Source organism: Formica exsecta, unplaced genomic scaffold, assembly GCF_003651465.1.
Source record: "Formica exsecta isolate Colony F162 unplaced genomic scaffold, ASM365146v1 scaffold236, whole genome shotgun sequence".
In the NCBI taxonomy this organism is placed as follows: Eukaryota; Metazoa; Arthropoda; class Insecta; order Hymenoptera; family Formicidae; genus Formica; species Formica exsecta.
In genome coordinates this window covers 175,967-194,156 of record NW_021849640.1, presented here as the reverse complement: position 1 = coordinate 194,156, position 18,190 = coordinate 175,967, and the positions used below count along the sequence as shown (strand labels likewise).

Here is an 18,190-nt window from a genome sequence, read left to right as displayed (position 1 = left end):
ATATATATTTCATAATAATTTATATAAAAGAGTTTAAATTAGACTCTTTCTATTTTTTTCGGTTCTATTGATGTTGCGTAACTTGTAAATGTATAAAGCAAAGATGTAAAATTATTCGAAATTTCCAAGAAAGAACCGACTAGGAATGTTTCGCTTACTCTCGATTATCATATATGGTGGCATAACGAAGAAAACATATTTAAAATGCAAACAAAATGCGTTTAGGTAATTTAAAAATTTTAACGATCCGAGATAATTGTTATCGGACTAATGTAACTGGGATAATTAGAAAATTACAAGAATTTATCATTTCCAAATATTCTAGAAAAACTGGCTGTTCTCTTTCAGAATTTTTTTTTATTTAAAAGAAACAAATTATTTTAAAACAACAAAAATAAAATACATACAATCACATTCTTATTGATCAGTCATTCCATAATAAAAATTTCGTAACAATGTTGAATGTAAACCGTTAAAACAACACACGCGATAATACCATTTAGTTAATTACAACCTTGAAAACACGAAAAAGATAAAAATAGGAAATAAGCTGGGACGTTTAGTGTATAAAATTTTAAATTCTACAGATGCAAAAATTTTGACACGTACGCAATTGAATGCATATATTCGTTTACAATTTCATTAAAAGGTTCACGCATTGATGACTCAAAACAACTGACGCATCAATTTAACGCGCTTCTTTAACAAGTTGTATTGCGAGAAGTGTCTAAAATGATTATTTGAATATACACGCAGGAGATTACATGCTTCAACAATTTTTTTATTATTGGAATGTTCGCGATATCGCTCTTAGATATCTTATATCTGTAACCTTGATAGCTCGGTTGAGTGTGAAAATCGTTCCGATCCGGATCAGTAGTGAGTAAAAAGCCGAGCGCGCAAGAGAGAGAAAGGTTCCCTTCGTCTCGTCGTGCATAAAATGTTCTCCGAATACGTGCCTTTCGTGACGAAATATTTTTACCATATATTAGTTACCGTTATATCGCTCGTTTTATTTAGTGAATTTTTCGGATGGCCGGACAAGAGAATCGCTCCAAGTGGGACACGCGCATTCACGGCATCTGATGAATCTACGGATCCGAGTGAAAGTAATGTCACAGCGAATACTTGTACATCATATGTAATCGTCGATAGTCATATAGTCATATTTGTCTCATTTTGGAAAATGAAAGTGGGATGAAAGTATTTTACACACTCTTGATGCCTTCGCTTAAAATCCTTAAAGCATATTTTATACAACATTTTTTAACATATTATAATAAAGAATAGAGAGAATAAAAATGGCGAATAACAGAAAGCAACATGATAATAAAATTAATAGTTACATGATAATTAAAATTGAAGTATGAGGATCCATTTTGTGTAAACGTAATTGCCGTAGTAAATTCCAGTGAGTTAATTAATAGATAAGACTTAATTTTACGATTGAAAGCTCCCATTGCGTCGGTCGTAATTAATTCGCATGGTTCTTATTCCCTTTTCGCGAGTTTATTAAAGGACTAAAATACGCATTGTATATGCCAAAAAATAATTATCGATAAAAACAGGTATATCATTTTTACTGCGTTATTTTTTTTTCCACTGATTCATATATACGCGAGTTATGTATTATATATTATATTATATATTATAATATTTACATAAATAATATATGATGCGAATTTTATATATATATATATATGATATATATATTCATTAACAATCGCGTAAAATATTGTCTTATAGAGACGGACGAAGAGTTGCTTGAAGAAGCCCAAGAAGAGCCTGCCTTACCAAAGGATCTCAAGCACATTCCATATCAGTATGTCCGGCTGCCCGAAAAGGAAACGCTGTCTCGGGCGTCAGAATTTTATCAAATAGCAGCCGCGAGACGTACCTTAAGATACTTCAGCGCAGATCCCGTTCCAAAGGAAGTTATCCGCGAAATTATAAGGGCCGCAGGTATTTATGTGAGCGATATCTGTCCCAAATAATATTTCTCTCGAAGTATAGTGTCAACATCGCATAATCGAAAAATATACTAAGCATTTCTTTCAAGATATATCGCGCAAAAATTGCAAGTAAAAAAAATTAAGTAATTTATAAGATTTTTAGAATAATTCTCTCCTTTTCTTTGAAAATAAAAAATTCGGATTAAAGTCTTGTTACACCATCGATTCATCGAAAATGAACGCTTGTGCTTAAATTTGCATCTCATTCTTTCCAAATCACACACTCACATACTCATGCTTAACTTAGGTACTGCCCCCAGCGGCGCGCACACAGAACCATGGAGCTTTGTCGTGATATCCAATCAAACTATGAAATCAAAAATCAGAAGTATCGTGGAACAAGAGGAGGAAATCAATTACAAGAAAAGGATGGGCGTGAAATGGACGACTGATTTGTCTCCGTTGAAGACTAATTGGGTAAAAGAATATCTCACCATCGCCCCGTATCTGATACTCGTGTTCAAACAGATCTACGGTATTTTGCCAAACGGAAAAAAGAAGGTCCATTATTATCATGAGATGAGCGTTTCTATCGCGTGCGGAATCCTCATTACTGCCATACAGGTAATTTGAATATTTTCTAGTTGCGAGAAATCAGAATGAATATCTTTTGTCTGGAAGATAGGACCCTTCTTATAAGATGATGAAAAAAATCTGTATTCTTATAATTATAAAAAAAAATATTAACATGAAATATTAAAAATATAAATTAATATATCAAGAAAAGTGTTGTGATTCCTTATCATTAAATATGTCTTAATTAACGTAATTTTGTGATATTCCGTATAAAGGGAATATCTTGCAAATGACAATTTCTTGTATAATAATCGTGAACGCTTCATTTAAAATATAATTGAATTAATCGTACATTGTTTCTAAATATAGTACGCCGGTTTGGTGACTCTTACATCTACACCATTAAATTGTGGACCGGCTATACGCAGTCTTCTTGGACGTCCATCGAACGAAAAGCTCGTGTTACTTCTGCCAATCGGCTATCCAGCCAAAGATGCCACTATACCTGATTTGCAACGAAAACCTCTATCCGAAATTTTAATTGAGATTGATTAATGAAAGTATTGAGAGGAGACAAATTCGTGAAACGCCCTATTACCTTAACATAATATTTAATACTAAATAATGGAGAGATATATTTTATCATATACTTTCTTATAATTTACATGGACAGATCGAAAGTAGGAGTATCTGAAATAAATAATCAAACATGCATTTATGTTAGCACTATTTTTATGAAAAAATGTTATATATTTTTCGGATTACTAACTTTTTTATATCTTACATAGAGCAATTATTAGCTACAATAGTAAAATGTAATATTTCTTGTCTCTTATAAAACATTGCCAATATTACAAAGTAATTGTAAAGTCCAAAAAAAAGAGCTAATCCCTGAAATGTAGCACCTGTTCGAGTCATGTCGTTTGTGTTATATAACTTCTCTCCTTCTCTCTCTCTCTCTCTCTCTTGCAGTTGAAATGTTTACAATGGCACGCAATAAGACTGTTCTAAACTTAATAATCAGTTTGTATAAACTAACGTTTATTCCAATTTGTATACATAATGTTAAAAATAAGTGCTATATAAGTTTGATCAGGTTTAATCGAGGAGAGAAAAACTTAAGGATGAGTCGGCAAAAAAATTTGAGTGATATATAACACTATTTATACAATTAGGCGGTCGTAAAATTGTCAAATTACGAAACAAAGTTTGACATTAAAAATACCAAATATCACCACAGTCACTTAAAATTAAGTACATTTAATATATAAAATATAAAAATACTGGGCTAAATGTGACGAAGAACATATAATCTTTCTGCGAGTGTGCTGCACGTCTGCGTATGATAGCTATGTCGCTACTAATAGCTATCTCATTAAGTGTAAAAGCTTTAGAGTATCATGATACATACAGAGAAACAGAGATAATATTTTATTTTTTATCACTATTCATGGAACAAATACTATCAATATCATGATTTTTCTAGAATAAGTTTTTTTCGTTTCCATGTGTATTTTTTTCTTTTTTTTTCTTTTCTATGAAACTTGGTTTCTACCAAATCTGTAGCGCGAGAAGCTATAAGAGTTAATGTGAAAACTCGAGATCGCCAGATTTATCGTTAAATTTAAGCAATTGTAAAAGTTCTGAATGCAAATCAAATATTTTAAATATATCATTGACTAAGAGTAGAATAGTCTATATAGAACTAGGAGAGTATTGTCCTATTTAACGATCTTCGACTAAATCTCTCTTATAGTTCGTTTGTTAGTAATATCGCTGTAAACGCGTGTATATATACATGTATATGTATGTATGTATGTATATATATATGTATGTATGTGTCAGTTCATAAAATGAGCAAAAAATACACTTTATTCGGTACGAATGTAAAATCTAAGATCATCGGTAAATCGAACTCCGTCTTTGTCTTTAAAATTAATAATCTCTCTGTTCGTTCCCTTTACAGAACTCTGTTGACAGTCGGTCATGAGTTGTATCTTTATACACTTATACTCTAAAAGCTATCTCAGTTAAATTATATAAATACGTGTTTCCTTACATCTTTATCTCGTCGAGATCACCAGTGCCTGAGATATCTAATATAGTTACGCTAAATGTATCCTTCATTAATTATTATTATTATTATCGTCATTATTATTAACATAATTTTACAGGAAGCTGATAAATCAATATAAATTTTGTAATAAATAGTAATCAATGAAGTCTTTCTTTCTTTTTCTTTTCTTTTTTTTTCTCAAAAAGTTTGCCGGTGTAAGCCGTATAATACTATACGAGTGAGCTCTCGCGAATACTCTCCTAATTCTCCTAATAAGACGACCAAGACGTTGTATGCCGCAACAATAGCAAGGATAGCTCCGTGACTTATATCTATCTGAGAGTGAACTTAATCACGGTGATGAAATTCAGCTATGCATAAGCGGCACGACCAGGAGCCCTCGGGAGGTGACGCAAGAGGTGGAGACAGACAATACATGTGGTATCCCCGATCACAGTCGTCACAGAACAGCAACTGATCCTATTTCAGTTCGCCAAACCGTTAATATAACAAATAATCCAAATAGAGCTCGCGTAAAACGCACACAATTAATTTTTCCGATATAATTGAATTTAATTTTTTTTTAACGAGTAAATTGTACGAATCATATTTGCATTAATACGAGAGGATTACGCAATTACGAGAATTTTAATAGCGTTATAAATTACGACTTTGTGTAATCCTTTTTAATCGATGAAAATACATTGTAAATTGAAATTAATATCGATTTTTATTCGCGCGCCTTTACTCACACGCCCACGGATGTAATAAAGGAGAAAAAAAAAATGTTTACGAATCCTGCAAAAGATTGCGGAAATAAATACTTACATCGTTGTCAGAAGTGCCGCAAATGGAGCAGCATTTGCATTCGATACATTGCCACCTGTACTTGCGAACAGAAACGATCATGTTTGCAGTGAATTGCAAACAAGTTGGATGCCCTACAACAAGAACGTACGCACGTCATGGAACACGCATTTTGGGATGGAACGAGGAGATCTGTTGTGGGATACGAGTAGAAAGGTGCCAGGACAGTTATCTTGTGCCGAAGAACAGTGAACTCCAAGCTATTATTTTTTTTTTTTTTCCATAAATTATTTAAACTTTTTTGATGCTTTTTTTTCGATCACATCACAATCGAATCTTTACACAAGAGAAGGAACATGATGCTGTTTGACAAATCTAATCCGCACACAAGTACGACTCTACTAGATGTCTTTCACCTTTCCTCAGCACTAAAAACGTCCGGAATAATGATACGTCCTCGTGTTTCCGCACAGAATATTTTATTTCATGATATCTGTAATTTTTTTTTTTTTTTTTTTGATGTTGCATTTTGAACATATTGTTATTATTTGGAATAATAGGTGGTAAGTAATAGCAGGGCGTACCTTGGAATAGTTCACGTTCTTTCTTGCGCAGCACAATATAAACGTCGCAGATGCACACTCTCCCTCGCTCCTTTTCTCTCTCTCTCTCTCTCACTCTTGCATTCTTTCTTTCTCTCTCTTTACCATACACACATACACGCAACTCATATAACGTATATCACATCCTTTTTATATATATCATACATATATGGAGCCATATATATATTTATATATAACTAGTGTGACTTAAATACTATATTTATAAGCCTCATTAAGGGTATTGCTTAATTAAAACTGCCTAATAACAAGTCTTCAATTTTATATATAACAAGGAGGAACTATATATCTGCATGCTTCCATTGTTTTTATACCATGTGAGTTTTTCTTACGACAATCTAAGGACAATATAATATCAATTTATATACAAGAAACTAAAACGTAAATATGTATATATAGTACCCTCTCTATTCTCTCTGCTGTATTTAGCTATATCATATTAAATGATAGAATATTCTACGTTGTATCTCATATGTTATATGTGTGTAAAGAAGCTGTAACATACCTTTGTCAATATAGCCTTCTATATACTCGAGTTACATAATATATGTTTATTAGAAAGTACTTCGTGAAAAAAAAATATGAAGCTCTATGATTAAAGAAGACGTTTGCTCGCCAATTGTATAGATTATTCCAAATATTTCAGGAATTTAAAATATAAAAAACAGCATATATACACAGATGTATATATCGTGTAAGAGAGGTAAAGAGTTATAACTAATATGTAGCGTATATAAATGTAAAATAAACTTGCATATATATATATATATATATATATATATGCAAGTGTGTGTATAAAATTGCGAAATATATATATATATATCTATAATCAGCAAAGTAAATAAAATAATTCGAGTTTAATCGAAAGCAGATTTAACGCCGCGCTTCTCCATGTGCCTGAAAAACTCATAAGGTATTACATTAATTTCATATACGGGATATTATTCTGTGATTATTCCTAATCAAACGATATCTGTACGAATATCAAAGCTCTTGTACAAAACTAAGCTATGTCAAATTTCTACAAGAAGGTATAAAAAAAAAAAAAAAAACTTCATTATACTCCGTAATTATAGCTTTATCTCATATTCTTTTTTTTTCTTGCTTGTTAAATAAGAGTGTAATAAATATATTGCGTTATTATAAATGATAGGGGAAACGATTATACTATATTAGATCGGAAAAGGTAATGCCCACACAACTAAAGGTAATTAAAAACGGCAGATATACAATGGAATGTGAGAGACGTATTAGAAGAGGGAATCAACGAGCCCGGAAACGCGCGCGATCGCGTTTTTTTTATCTTTACAACAAAATTCGATATATCGAACATTCTCTATTTTATTTCACATATAAAATTAAAACTCTCGTAAAAAAAAAAAAAAAAAAACGTTAGAGGTCTCCGCCTTAAAGTATTATCTCGCATACGTCTCACGCGAACCGTAACTTAATAATACGAAGACGTGAAACGAAGATCTCTTGAATAGAAACTTGTGGAAATTGCCTAAGGGAGAACAAGCTGTTACTCAAAATACAAAGCTTTACTGTTCAACGAAACATTTTTTGACGCATGCTGTATGAAACGCGTATATAATGAACGTCTCTCCCATTTTTATAAACGTATTCCACACTGGATGCGAATTACCCTTGACGCGATTATAAAAATAAACGTATTGAACACATAAAATCAAACGAATATATACCATAAATCAAAATTATCATAATAGATAAAACATTATTATCGATGTTTGTATCAATCTCATCCAGTCAATCTTTCTTATCGAAATTCTCTCAAAATCGCGAAAGAGATATACGGAGATCCTTAGGATTGCACTCTTCTATTTCATTCTTTTTTTCTGTGCTGCGCTCCTAGCTCACATATCATCTCTCTAAAAATCTCGTATGATATACTCAACAAACGCAAAGATACAAAAGTATTTACAGACGAATCGAAAAACATGTAGAGAGAAATATTGAAATATGACGCGATCAACATGTTATTATCTTACAATAAATATTGTGTGTTACCTTCGTTAAAACGATTCTTATGATTGTGCTGGATATATAAAGTATATATATATATATATATATATATTTATATATTGCATCTCGCGTGTATCTCTAAAAATCTTCTTAAACTTGCCGGTGCGTTTCTCACGCCGTGTATACTTCTTTTCTTTTCATTTTTTTTTTTTTTTACTTTTTTTGATTTCCAACACGCAATAACGTAAATATCAGGATACACTGTCAAACAGAAGACAAACACCTCTTCCTCAATACGTGCTCTAGTGGTACTGTGCAACAGGAATTTTAATAAATCTGCGTAAATTTCGTGCAAAAGCAAAAAGTCAATTCCGTCGATCGATTTATCTATTTAATCTATCCAATCACACACACGTACACACGATGAAATTTGACTTCTCTCACTGTGATGAAGACTTTTAAGACTCTTCCCGTGCTCTTTTTCCCTTTAATATTAAACGCGTTTAAACCTCCGATTTTTCTTTTTTATCTCCCTTAGAACTAATCACTGAAGATACTATAAATCACAGCAAATTCGCGCGTAGTAAAGGAATTCTGGAAAATTCCTATTACTCAGATGCGACAAGTTGCACCATTGACAAAACGATGTTTTGTGTTCCTCGCCTTGACTAGTGTATGTAAAGCTCGTAACCGTTTGATCTCTAAACACCGTGCAGATAATTAAATGGTTCTCTCTCTCTCTCTCTCTCTCTCCTTAATTATTGCACCCGGGGAGTTGCACATTTCAGCACGTTTCTATTACCCTTGACGGCAGTGACGAAAAAAGTGCGTCACGCGCGACAATTGTAACCCTATACAACTCAAAAAGTTATCTCCTCTCTTTTTTTTTTTATCTGTTTATCTTAACAACTTAAAGCGAAGATTTATAGAAAACATGGTCTGCACAAAACTGATAACAGATTTCATTTCTACGATATTTTTTTTTTTTTTAACGGCTACACGCGTACACGTGATGCGCATCAACGAAAAGAAAGGCAGAATCCTCAAATTATTACAAATGTAACAGATAATTCTAAACATCTCGATATTGCGCGTTTAACAATTATAGATACGTTTGGAATATACGAATAGGGAGGGGGAGGAAACAGCGATCCTCTCTTTGCGTAAGGAAGAGCACGTACGCTTGCTTGTGTCGTAAAATTAACAAGTTACTCAATATCTTTCACGATGTTAACAGCTGAAACATGGAAGTATAAACAATTATAGCGTGAACACGTATATATATATATACCCAATAACGCTATATGCCGATATCGGCGTATCAGATATTGCCGACATTAAACCATCTCGTATCGCTAAATCATCACTAAGTCACATATCCCGCGTTTCATAAATAAGCTGCTACTCACATCTCAGTCGCGCGGAAGCATACTCGAGGTATTGCGACGTGTATATACTGATCTCCTGATTTTGTTTTTGAGTTGTATCTGGCTATATATTCACAGGACGCAGTGCGCGATAGGCTCGCAAAGAGATGTAGAAAATAGTACCGTCCGTATAGACACGGAACGAATCTTACCGTCTCTCGATTCAGAATATATATGTATATTATCATCATCACCATCATTTATCCTCATCATCGTCATCGTCGTCGTCGTCGTCGTCGTCGTCTCTCGTCACCGTAGTCGTCGTCGTGCCCGATCGAGTTTAATTGTGATTCGCTCTCCTGGTATACTTGCGCTTGATCTTTTCCTCTGGCTTACCTGAGCGGCCACAGTCGCTGCACGACACCAACTCCTCGGATCCGCCCGTCTTCTTGTTCTCGCGCGCGTCACCCAGGCAGAAGTCGCAATACGGGGACGGTTGCGCCGCGGATGACTTGCCGCCGGCCTTCTTCTCCATGGTCGGTCCTCCTCCACCACCTCCTCCTCCTCCAGGGGTGGGTGACCCTCCCGTCGCAGTCTCCGCTGAGGAGAGCGACGGGACGGCGGTGCCGCCGGGCGAGGACGCGGCAGGTAGATGATCTTCCTTGGTCACCGAGACGGTGGGCGACGCTGGAGCGACGGGCGTCTGCGCGGATGCCGGCTGCAGCTGCTGTTGCGACTGTTGCGATGGTTGCGACGTCGCTCCCGTAGCGGATGCGACGGCTGGAGCCGCCGGGGAGGGACTCGAGGTACTCGAGGAAGTAGTGTTCTGACGACCCCGACGCGTACCACCTGATCACAAACCGATCAACATACCCACAGTTGCGCTTTGCCGTCATAAGCTGTTGGACCATGCACACTGGTTTTATATGATAGATACAATCAAGTCGTATTTTTTTACTCTTTTTCTCTCTCTTTCTCTCTTTTTGTGAACATCCGTTCGTAATCGATTCGGTTATATCAAAGTTATGGGCTAAAATAGAATTCGAAACGACTCGAATATCCAGAAAATTATCTAAAACTATGAAAATTAAACTCAAAATTAAAAGAGGCAAAGATAAAAATTGAAAAATTTGGAAAACAAGATTAGAGTTTAGAAAAAATTTACTATAATTTGCATTTTTTGTCTGTTTTAATAAGGTTTCAATTTTAATTCTAATTGTTATAAAGTTTTACGTCGAAAGAAATTGACTGTAAAAACAAGAATAATAATTATAATTGAAATACTCTGTATATATTATATTTATATATAATTTTATATAGATTGTAAAGCCCATTGCTCAAATTATCGCATTTTTTTCAGATAACAGAATCAATTATTCTAAACATTCATAAATATCTAACAAATTGTTACAACAAGGAAAAAACAAATCTGATTATATGTAAGTATAACAAAATGCACATGTCAATCATTCCATCACCAGCAGCAAAATCCAAAGATATAACGACGAGATATATCGATTCCAAATATAGAGACAGATACAAACAAACGATTTTTCAAACATATTGTAACTACAAATAACTTCAAAGATACCTATTTGAATCAACGAAGCCTTAACATTCATTAATAGGAGAATCGAAGCCAAAATCGCTCTAGGAGAAATACACAAGCGTCAAAACAGCAAAAAAAAAAAAAAGAAAAATCTTTGTTTGTTAGACTCATTCGTAAAAACTATAATCATGCTGAACAGGGAGATACTAATAAAAGGAGCTACAAATTACCAAAAAAAAGAACACGCACACACATACAAGACGCTCAAGAATAAAAACGCTGTAAACACATTAACGTTAAAGAAAAAAAATACACTAACTTAGATAATTCGATAAGATCTCATCCCTCTCGTTCTCTTAAAGTATATAGAAGAAAAAGAAATTAAATATATTCTATATTGCAGAAGCATGCTACTGCAAGAGATGCAACACAAATAATTATCGCTTTTTCATACATTAAGATATAAAGCATTCCCATTTGTTCTCACACAACAGGTAAAATACGAAAAAAAAAATGAAAGAAATACACAAATATATCTTTTTCATAATAAAATGCAAAATCAAATCACTTTTATCATACTGGCTTGAATATCATTTTATCCGTATGATATATGTATATAAATTGATTATGGTAATATATATATATATATATAAAATAAAACCGCGGATAGTTGACACACGATCGAATCGAACTTAATTTCCGCAGGCGCGCAAACAAACAGATATGATGCAGAATATCTTTTTATACAATTGATGAGAGACGAAAAAAGATTACCATATCTACACTTAAAAACATCTAGTTGTTATAAATCACCGTTTCATATTGCATTTTCGCATCTGTCGTACGGTTAGCCGAATTTATTTCAATGTATTGTTTTTTTGTGTTTTTATTTTATTTCTTCATTATTTATTGTACCTGTTTGCGATTCGCTATTGGAATTGGAATTTGTCGACCGGTGTATTTTCAGAGTAATGTTGAGAGCGAGATGAAATAATTTCGTGTACCGGGGACTATACGATTGGAATGTATTACATGATCGGTTCTATCTGTGCATCCATCCTCTATTCACGTTTCATCCGTCGCTTTGCCGTGCATCTTCAATGCGCTCCATTGATGCTAGATATCACGATTGCACTATTGATTCGCTTCATTTTCGCATCGCCTCTATACATGCTTTCCTCTTCCTCCAAATAATTATATTACTTTTCTTTTTTATTTTAAGATAAAATTGACATTTATAGTGGTTAAAATATTATCACGAAAAAATGTGATATTGATTTTTTTGATAGTTTAATTTTTTCAATCATTTTTTTGTTTGAAATTACAGATTCTTTTATCGTAAAATTAAATCTATTTTAAATAGATAAAGAGTCTTTAACAATATTTTCTGTAGGATATGCACTGTGATGTTATATTAATGCGAATTAAGAAGTAAAATAAAATGATTTGTTTATGTACAACGTCACATTCCGAGAGATATGGGATTCAACGGAATGATGTTTAATTAAACGTAACTTGGCAATTCGCAAGCTGCTCGACTCGTCGAACCAAGAATGGGAATAATGCAAGGTATGAATAGAGATTGGACCGAAGAAAGGAAATTCTCTCTCTCTCTTTCTCTTTCTCTCTCTCTCTCTATCTCTGCAGATTGTTAGATTATAAATTAAAACATTTGGGAATCAAAGAGATTACTATACCCAGGGAACGCCTTCCGTATAATATCTCTTACGTAATTTACTCTCCCATTACAGAGTTTGATTTAAAGAAATGATTAACATACAGGAATTTATTTAATCTCTTCATTTACGATCGAGCGAGAGCAATTATTTCGACTGTTTCAAGTATTTCCTGTCGGGATGCCGTTCCTCGACACTCCAAATTAGTAATTGCACTTCAACATTGCGTGTCACTCCGATGAGAATCATTCGTTTGCCGCCAGTATTATTTCATTTGTACAAGATCCAGATTTTTTTCTCGATTACACGTCAAATTTAGTATAATAGATGATCTGCGCGAGATTTATAATGCGTTTTCTCGACCGAATAATTTCACGATGGCACATCGCAAGTCAGTCGCCGACAGAATTGAGGATTTTAGATAGCACATGAAATCGGAGACGTGGAGCTTTCGGGTCGTCGGACATAGTCGGTATAATATACACCAGCTTCGAATCCTCGGCGGGGATGGTTGTTGCACAGGGAGAGGACTGAAACGGACGAGGAACGAACAGAAGCAGGCAGGTAGGTAGGTAGGTAGGTAGGTAGGTAGGTAGGTAGGTAGGTAGGTAGGTAGGTAGGTAGGTAGGTAGGTAGGTAGGTAGGTAGGTAGGTAGGTAGGTAGGTAGGTAGGTAGGTAGGTAGGTAGGTAGGTAGGTAGGTAGGTAGGTAGGTAGGTAGGTAGGTAGGTAGGTAGGTAGGTAGGTAGGTAGGTAGGTAGGTAGGTAGGTAGTTGTTATCACGGTTTCGCGGTAAATGAGAACTCTCAGACTGCGCACCACTAATGCCGCTACGGGAGTGCCGTACAACTTCGTAATAATCGAGCTCGTAGAGAAATTCTCTCATTTTTAGTCTCGCGCGCACTTTCCGATTCTACATGTCGCCAACGTCTCGCTCTTCTATCACATTGTATCGTAGGGTAAAAAGCGACTCGATCGAATTCGATCGTTCAATGACTTTATATGTTTGCTTGAAAGACTGTTTTTTTCTTGCAAAATATAATTGACAATAAAACTTATATTCTCTTAGCAATTAAAAAGTAATTCTCTAAAAATATTTCATTTGTTTTCCGATAAATAGATTTTTTAACTTCGTTTAGAGGCCCGCTTGATTTCCACCTCTAAAATGAATGAAAATTTAAATAAAATGCTTTTATCAATAAGTGCATTAGCTTGTGGATGACGAGTATTTTAATCGTCCCTTTTTGGCAATTCTCTTAATATCGATGGACGTCTCGTTAACGGTACATTCTTCTTCAAGCTTGACCCAGTTCCTTAATTTACCCGTTTGCCTTATTTCAACATTAGTTCGTGAATATTCTCGTCTTCGCGCCGTACTAAATCAGAAATTTTCTTACGTGCCATACAAACTTCCGGCGATATCGATTACATATTTGAGTCGATAATTTCTCGAGACAAAAGTAACCGGAATTCTATAAAATAAGCTTTTAAAATGTACATCCTTTTAAATAGACAGGAGCTCTTCCTCTCGCGCTCAGAAGTGCGTAAGCCGTCATATATAATACGTATAAAAAGATGAATAATAAGTATCCAGAAAGAATGATGTTTAAATGCAATTATTCGTTAATGATTATTATGGTAATAATTATTCGTGTTTCGCGCCAATAGCATGTCTGGCGCGGACATGAACCCGTAGTCAGTGGAGAAGTTAAGAGAGTTGGCGATGGATAGAAGGTTGGAGAAATAAGGGTGAAGGGATAACGAGAAGGCGAAAGATGGAAAGGACGAGGAGAACGAGAGTCGAATGAAAATAGTCGTTGAACGTGAAAGAAGTGCGTTTAATTAAACCGACGAACAAGTGCAGCCTCGGCATTAACGTCCGTCGTTCTTTCGCATTTTCTGCACCTGCAGCTGCTTTGTGTTTGCCGATCCACTGGCGGGAAATGCGCGATCGCTCCCGGCGAGATTTGGATTTTCATCTGATTATCGAAACACGCGATCGACAGAGTAACGTTTGCATACGGTTGTATAGCGCGCTTTTAAACGCTAAACATTTATTTTGAGAGCCATAATCAACGCAATCGTAAAATGAAAAACTTACTTAATATATTCTCTAACAATAAAATAAATTTATATAATAAATGTAAAAAAATAAAAAATGGATGATATATTAGATTTACATAAATAATACAATTTCTTTTCACATATAAATAATAATTTAAATTAGAGATATTTAACTTATATGTATGTATATATATCAGGTGATTGCATAAGTTCGTGCCCGATTTAAATATAAACTTCAATAGATTATATTTTAGAGATAACACTTTTATTAATCAATTATATAGTCTCCATTCTTTTCTACAATGGTTTTCCAACGATCTATAAGCTTGTCGATTCCATTTTTGAAGAAAGAACTTGATTTTTCTTGAAAAAAGTTTGTAAGGTGGTTTTCAACAGCTTCCTCGGAATTGAGATTCTTGCCATTTAAACTATTCTGCAAAGACCGGAACAGATAAAAATCTGAAGGCGCAATATCTGGAGAATATGGCGGGTGCTGCAGAATTTCCCATTGCAACTCCTGCAATTTTCGCAGCGTCTGTTGAGCGACGTGTAGCCTAGCATTGTCGTGGTGGAAGATGACGCCTTTTCGATTGGCCAAAATCGGACGTTTTTCTCGAATAGCTGCAGCGAGTCTAGTTAGTTGCTCACAGTACTTGTCCGCCGTGATTGTTTCGCCGCGTCGGAGCAGCTCAAAGTAAATAATTCCCTTGCGATCCCACCAAACACACAGCAACACCTTCATCGGATGCAAGCCAGCCTTTGCTTACGGGTTCTGCTCCTTCAGCTGCTGTTTTCCATGTCCTCTTTCGCTGTACGTTTTTGTAGAGAATCCACTTTTCATCGCCTGTTACCATTCGATCTAAAAAAGGCTCTTTTTTGTTACGCTCGAGAAGAGAAAGAGCCACAGTCATACGGTTTAGCTTATTCCTTTCAGTCAGGAGATGCGGCACCCATGTATCAAGCTTGGAAACGTATCCAAGCTTTTTTAAATGACGAAAAGCGGTTGAATTATCGATGTTCAGCCTCTCAGCAATATCCTCAGTTGTAATCCTTGGGTTTCTTTCCACTAAGGCATGCACAATGTCATCATCAATGCCAGAAGGCCGTCCAGAGCGGGGTTGATCCTCCATGTTGAAATCACCATTTCGAAATCTGCCAAACCACTTTTTGACTGTTCGGAGAGCAGGAGCGCGGTCCAAATAAACGGTTTGAATATTTTTTTGTGCAATCCCAACACTCACGCCTTTCCGAAATTCATATAACATTACATGCCGCAAATGCACCTTTTCGTTCTCCATTTTTAATGATTTCTCTTATGCACAAATGGACTTATCTGAACAATGTCTGACGCTAAATTGACATAAGACAACGTCATCTATTCGGTGTAAGCAACAATTACCACACGAAAACAATAGAACTCCGCCATGCAGTAACTTAATGCCATCTATGAAAATCGGGCACGAACTTATGCAATCATCCAATATATCCGTGTGAATCATTTGTGATCAGATATACTAAATATGTTTTAACTATTTTATCTTATATTAAGAGAAATTACTAAAGAGAAGTGTAGACGTGTCTTTGATATCGCGCGGCTTAAAAATCTTTTTATTTAAACGCCGATATAAAAGACGATATACCTACAATATACGTGCATACATACATATATAATAATGAACGGATGAGATACACTGATTGGATATAAAAGATTTGTACTTTATTTTGCAAAAATACTTGGTAATTTTTTACAAAAAGTTGCACAGATCATCTTAATCTTGACAACATATAGGTACGTTGTAGATGGTATATTTCTGACTAATTTACGTCTGAAATTAGATGGTGCTCTTTTATAGTTTTTGTGATATTTTAAATTGAAAATATAACTATACATATATACAAAACTAAGCCGAGAATCGTAAATCGTCATTGATGATGATTGCATGGGCAAAACAAAAAGGCAAAGCTCTTGTTTTACTCGGGTTTGAAGTGCAGAAAAAAATGAAGCTCTTTTTATGTACGCCCATGCATCGACTTTAATGTGTAAACATGCAATTAATGCAAATTTGTATTGAAACAAACTTTGTATTGAATTAAACTATCACGCTTGTTTGCATAAGCGCAACATTCTTTATTAATTTTTTAATGAATAATAAAGGATAGTGTAAATCAAATTTTTTTCAAAATTCTTTAAAACATTATCATCTTCTAAATATATGCCAAAGTCATATGTCACAGTCATATGTTAAAGTCATATATCAAAGATATGTCATATTTTTTGTTGATATATATCATTTCTACCTTACCTATATACTATGTTTTCCTATATACTATAAACGTAGTTTAAAAATTATTGAATTTTAAAATCCTCTTTAACATATGTCAAGATTAAGTATTGTACAAATTTTTGTAGAGAATTACGAAATACTTTTTCAAAGAATAATATCATCATATATAGTTGTAAATTTGGTCTAAAAAGCATTTTAATTTTGTTTAATATTTTGTTCTTAGAAAAATTTTACAATTTTCTAAAATAATATGGAGAAAAAGAGCATTTCGGAAAAAGAAACATTTTTAAAATATATTGTTATTGAAGTATATTACAAACCATACAATTTCCGCTTCTGAAATATAAATAATTTTAAAATAATTTCAGTGATATTTATAATTCCTATAAATTTAGACTGTTAAAAAATACAAAAAATCGATACTTAATGATTCATTCTGACTTGATATGTGTTTGGAAATACGTCGACCTTTAATTTTTCATAATTAAATTGATTCTCTTATTTACGAATGCGCTCGAGTTTTCCCTGAATGGGAAGTAAACGCATGATGGTATTATGTTTGTTCTTTTTATTGAATCGTCCCGGATCGAATTTATATTGATTGGGATTGCATTCCGCATCATAGTGCATATCAAGCATCGATATATAAATTAATGTATTCTTGTCCAGAACGAGATTCAGATCAAACTAGATTCCGCATTTGATCGATATTCGTCATCGTGCATTCCAAGAACACGGCAATGTCAAACACATTTTCAAAAATATAACTATGTTAAAATAATTAGATTGACGACAATATGTGACATTTATGCACATTTTTTAAATACATTTTTCTTTTTTTTTTTTATTCTTACATATACATCAACACACATACAATATCCAAACAAACCGAAGCCTTAAAACGCCTAAACCTAATGTAAGACTCGCTTATAAATAAGACGAATATTTTAATTAAATAATTGATATTTATATTGATAATATTTGAATTTTGTTCGCTATAAAAATTCTTTGATAGTAGGGAATAATTTAAAATAATAATTTAAAATAATAATTTAAACTAATAATGTAAAGTATTCAGATAATTAAGTTATATGTGATCTTGTTCGTCGAGCGCGTTAAAGAATTCTTTTTTAAGCTTATTATAAATAAAATTATAATATTTTTTTTGTATATAGCCTTCGCGGCATATATAGTGTGTTCTTATCAACATCCGCTCTCGTTATTTGTGAGCGTCATCGTGTTTTTGCTAAGTAAGT

The 18,190-nt window shown here is 34.0% G+C and overlaps 2 protein-coding genes across 4 annotated transcripts in view; one reads left to right on the top strand and one right to left on the bottom strand.

The window, feature by feature from the left end:
• Positions 1 to 4,124, top strand: part of LOC115235866 (iodotyrosine deiodinase 1) — a 7,376-nt gene extending 3,252 nt beyond the window's left edge. The window contains exons 1-4 of one of the 2 annotated variants that reach the window (XM_029807943.1): positions 32 to 1,109; positions 1,747 to 1,962; positions 2,260 to 2,576; positions 2,898 to 4,124. In XM_029807943.1, the coding sequence (XP_029663803.1) occupies positions 941 to 1,109; positions 1,747 to 1,962; positions 2,260 to 2,576; positions 2,898 to 3,083 (888 nt within the window). In that variant the 5' untranslated portion in view covers positions 32 to 940 and the 3' untranslated portion in view covers positions 3,084 to 4,124. Of the gene's footprint in view, positions 1 to 31; positions 1,110 to 1,746; positions 1,963 to 2,259; positions 2,577 to 2,897 lie in introns of those variants that run through there. The other variant, XM_029807942.1, reaches the window with a different exon arrangement.
• Positions 3,258 to 11,524, bottom strand: LOC115235868 (zinc finger protein ubi-d4 A-like). 2 transcript variants are annotated; one of them, XM_029807946.1, is made up of 4 exons: positions 11,230 to 11,524; positions 9,758 to 10,210; positions 5,413 to 5,525; positions 3,258 to 5,064 (listed from the first exon to the last, which is right to left on the bottom strand). In XM_029807946.1, exons 2-4 carry the CDS (start codon positions 9,894 to 9,896, stop codon positions 4,933 to 4,935), a joined length of 384 nt encoding a protein of 127 aa, XP_029663806.1. In that variant the 5' UTR covers positions 9,897 to 10,210; positions 11,230 to 11,524; the 3' UTR covers positions 3,258 to 4,932. The 2 variants fall into 2 exon arrangements, with proteins under 2 accessions (XP_029663806.1, XP_029663805.1); XM_029807945.1 differs by lacking the exon at positions 11,230 to 11,524 and having other exon boundaries at positions 9,758 to 10,508.
• Between the last annotated feature and the right edge of the window lie 6,666 nt (positions 11,525 to 18,190).

What these genes read in the sequence shown, in the direction of transcription:
- LOC115235868 (XM_029807946.1), bottom strand. Translation starts at nt 9,896, where the DNA reads ATGGAGAAGAAGGCCGGCGGCAAGTCATCCGCGGCGCAACCGTCCCCG. An exon ending in CAGCGACTGTGGCCGCTCAG is followed by an intron (nt 5,526 to 9,757) that starts GTAAGCCAGAGG and finishes TTCTTGTTGTAG; the next exon opens with GGCATCCAACTTGTTTGCAA. An exon ending in GCGGCACTTCTGACAACGAT is followed by an intron (nt 5,065 to 5,412) that starts GTAAGTATTTAT and finishes GAACTGAAATAG; the next exon opens with GATCAGTTGCTGTTCTGTGA.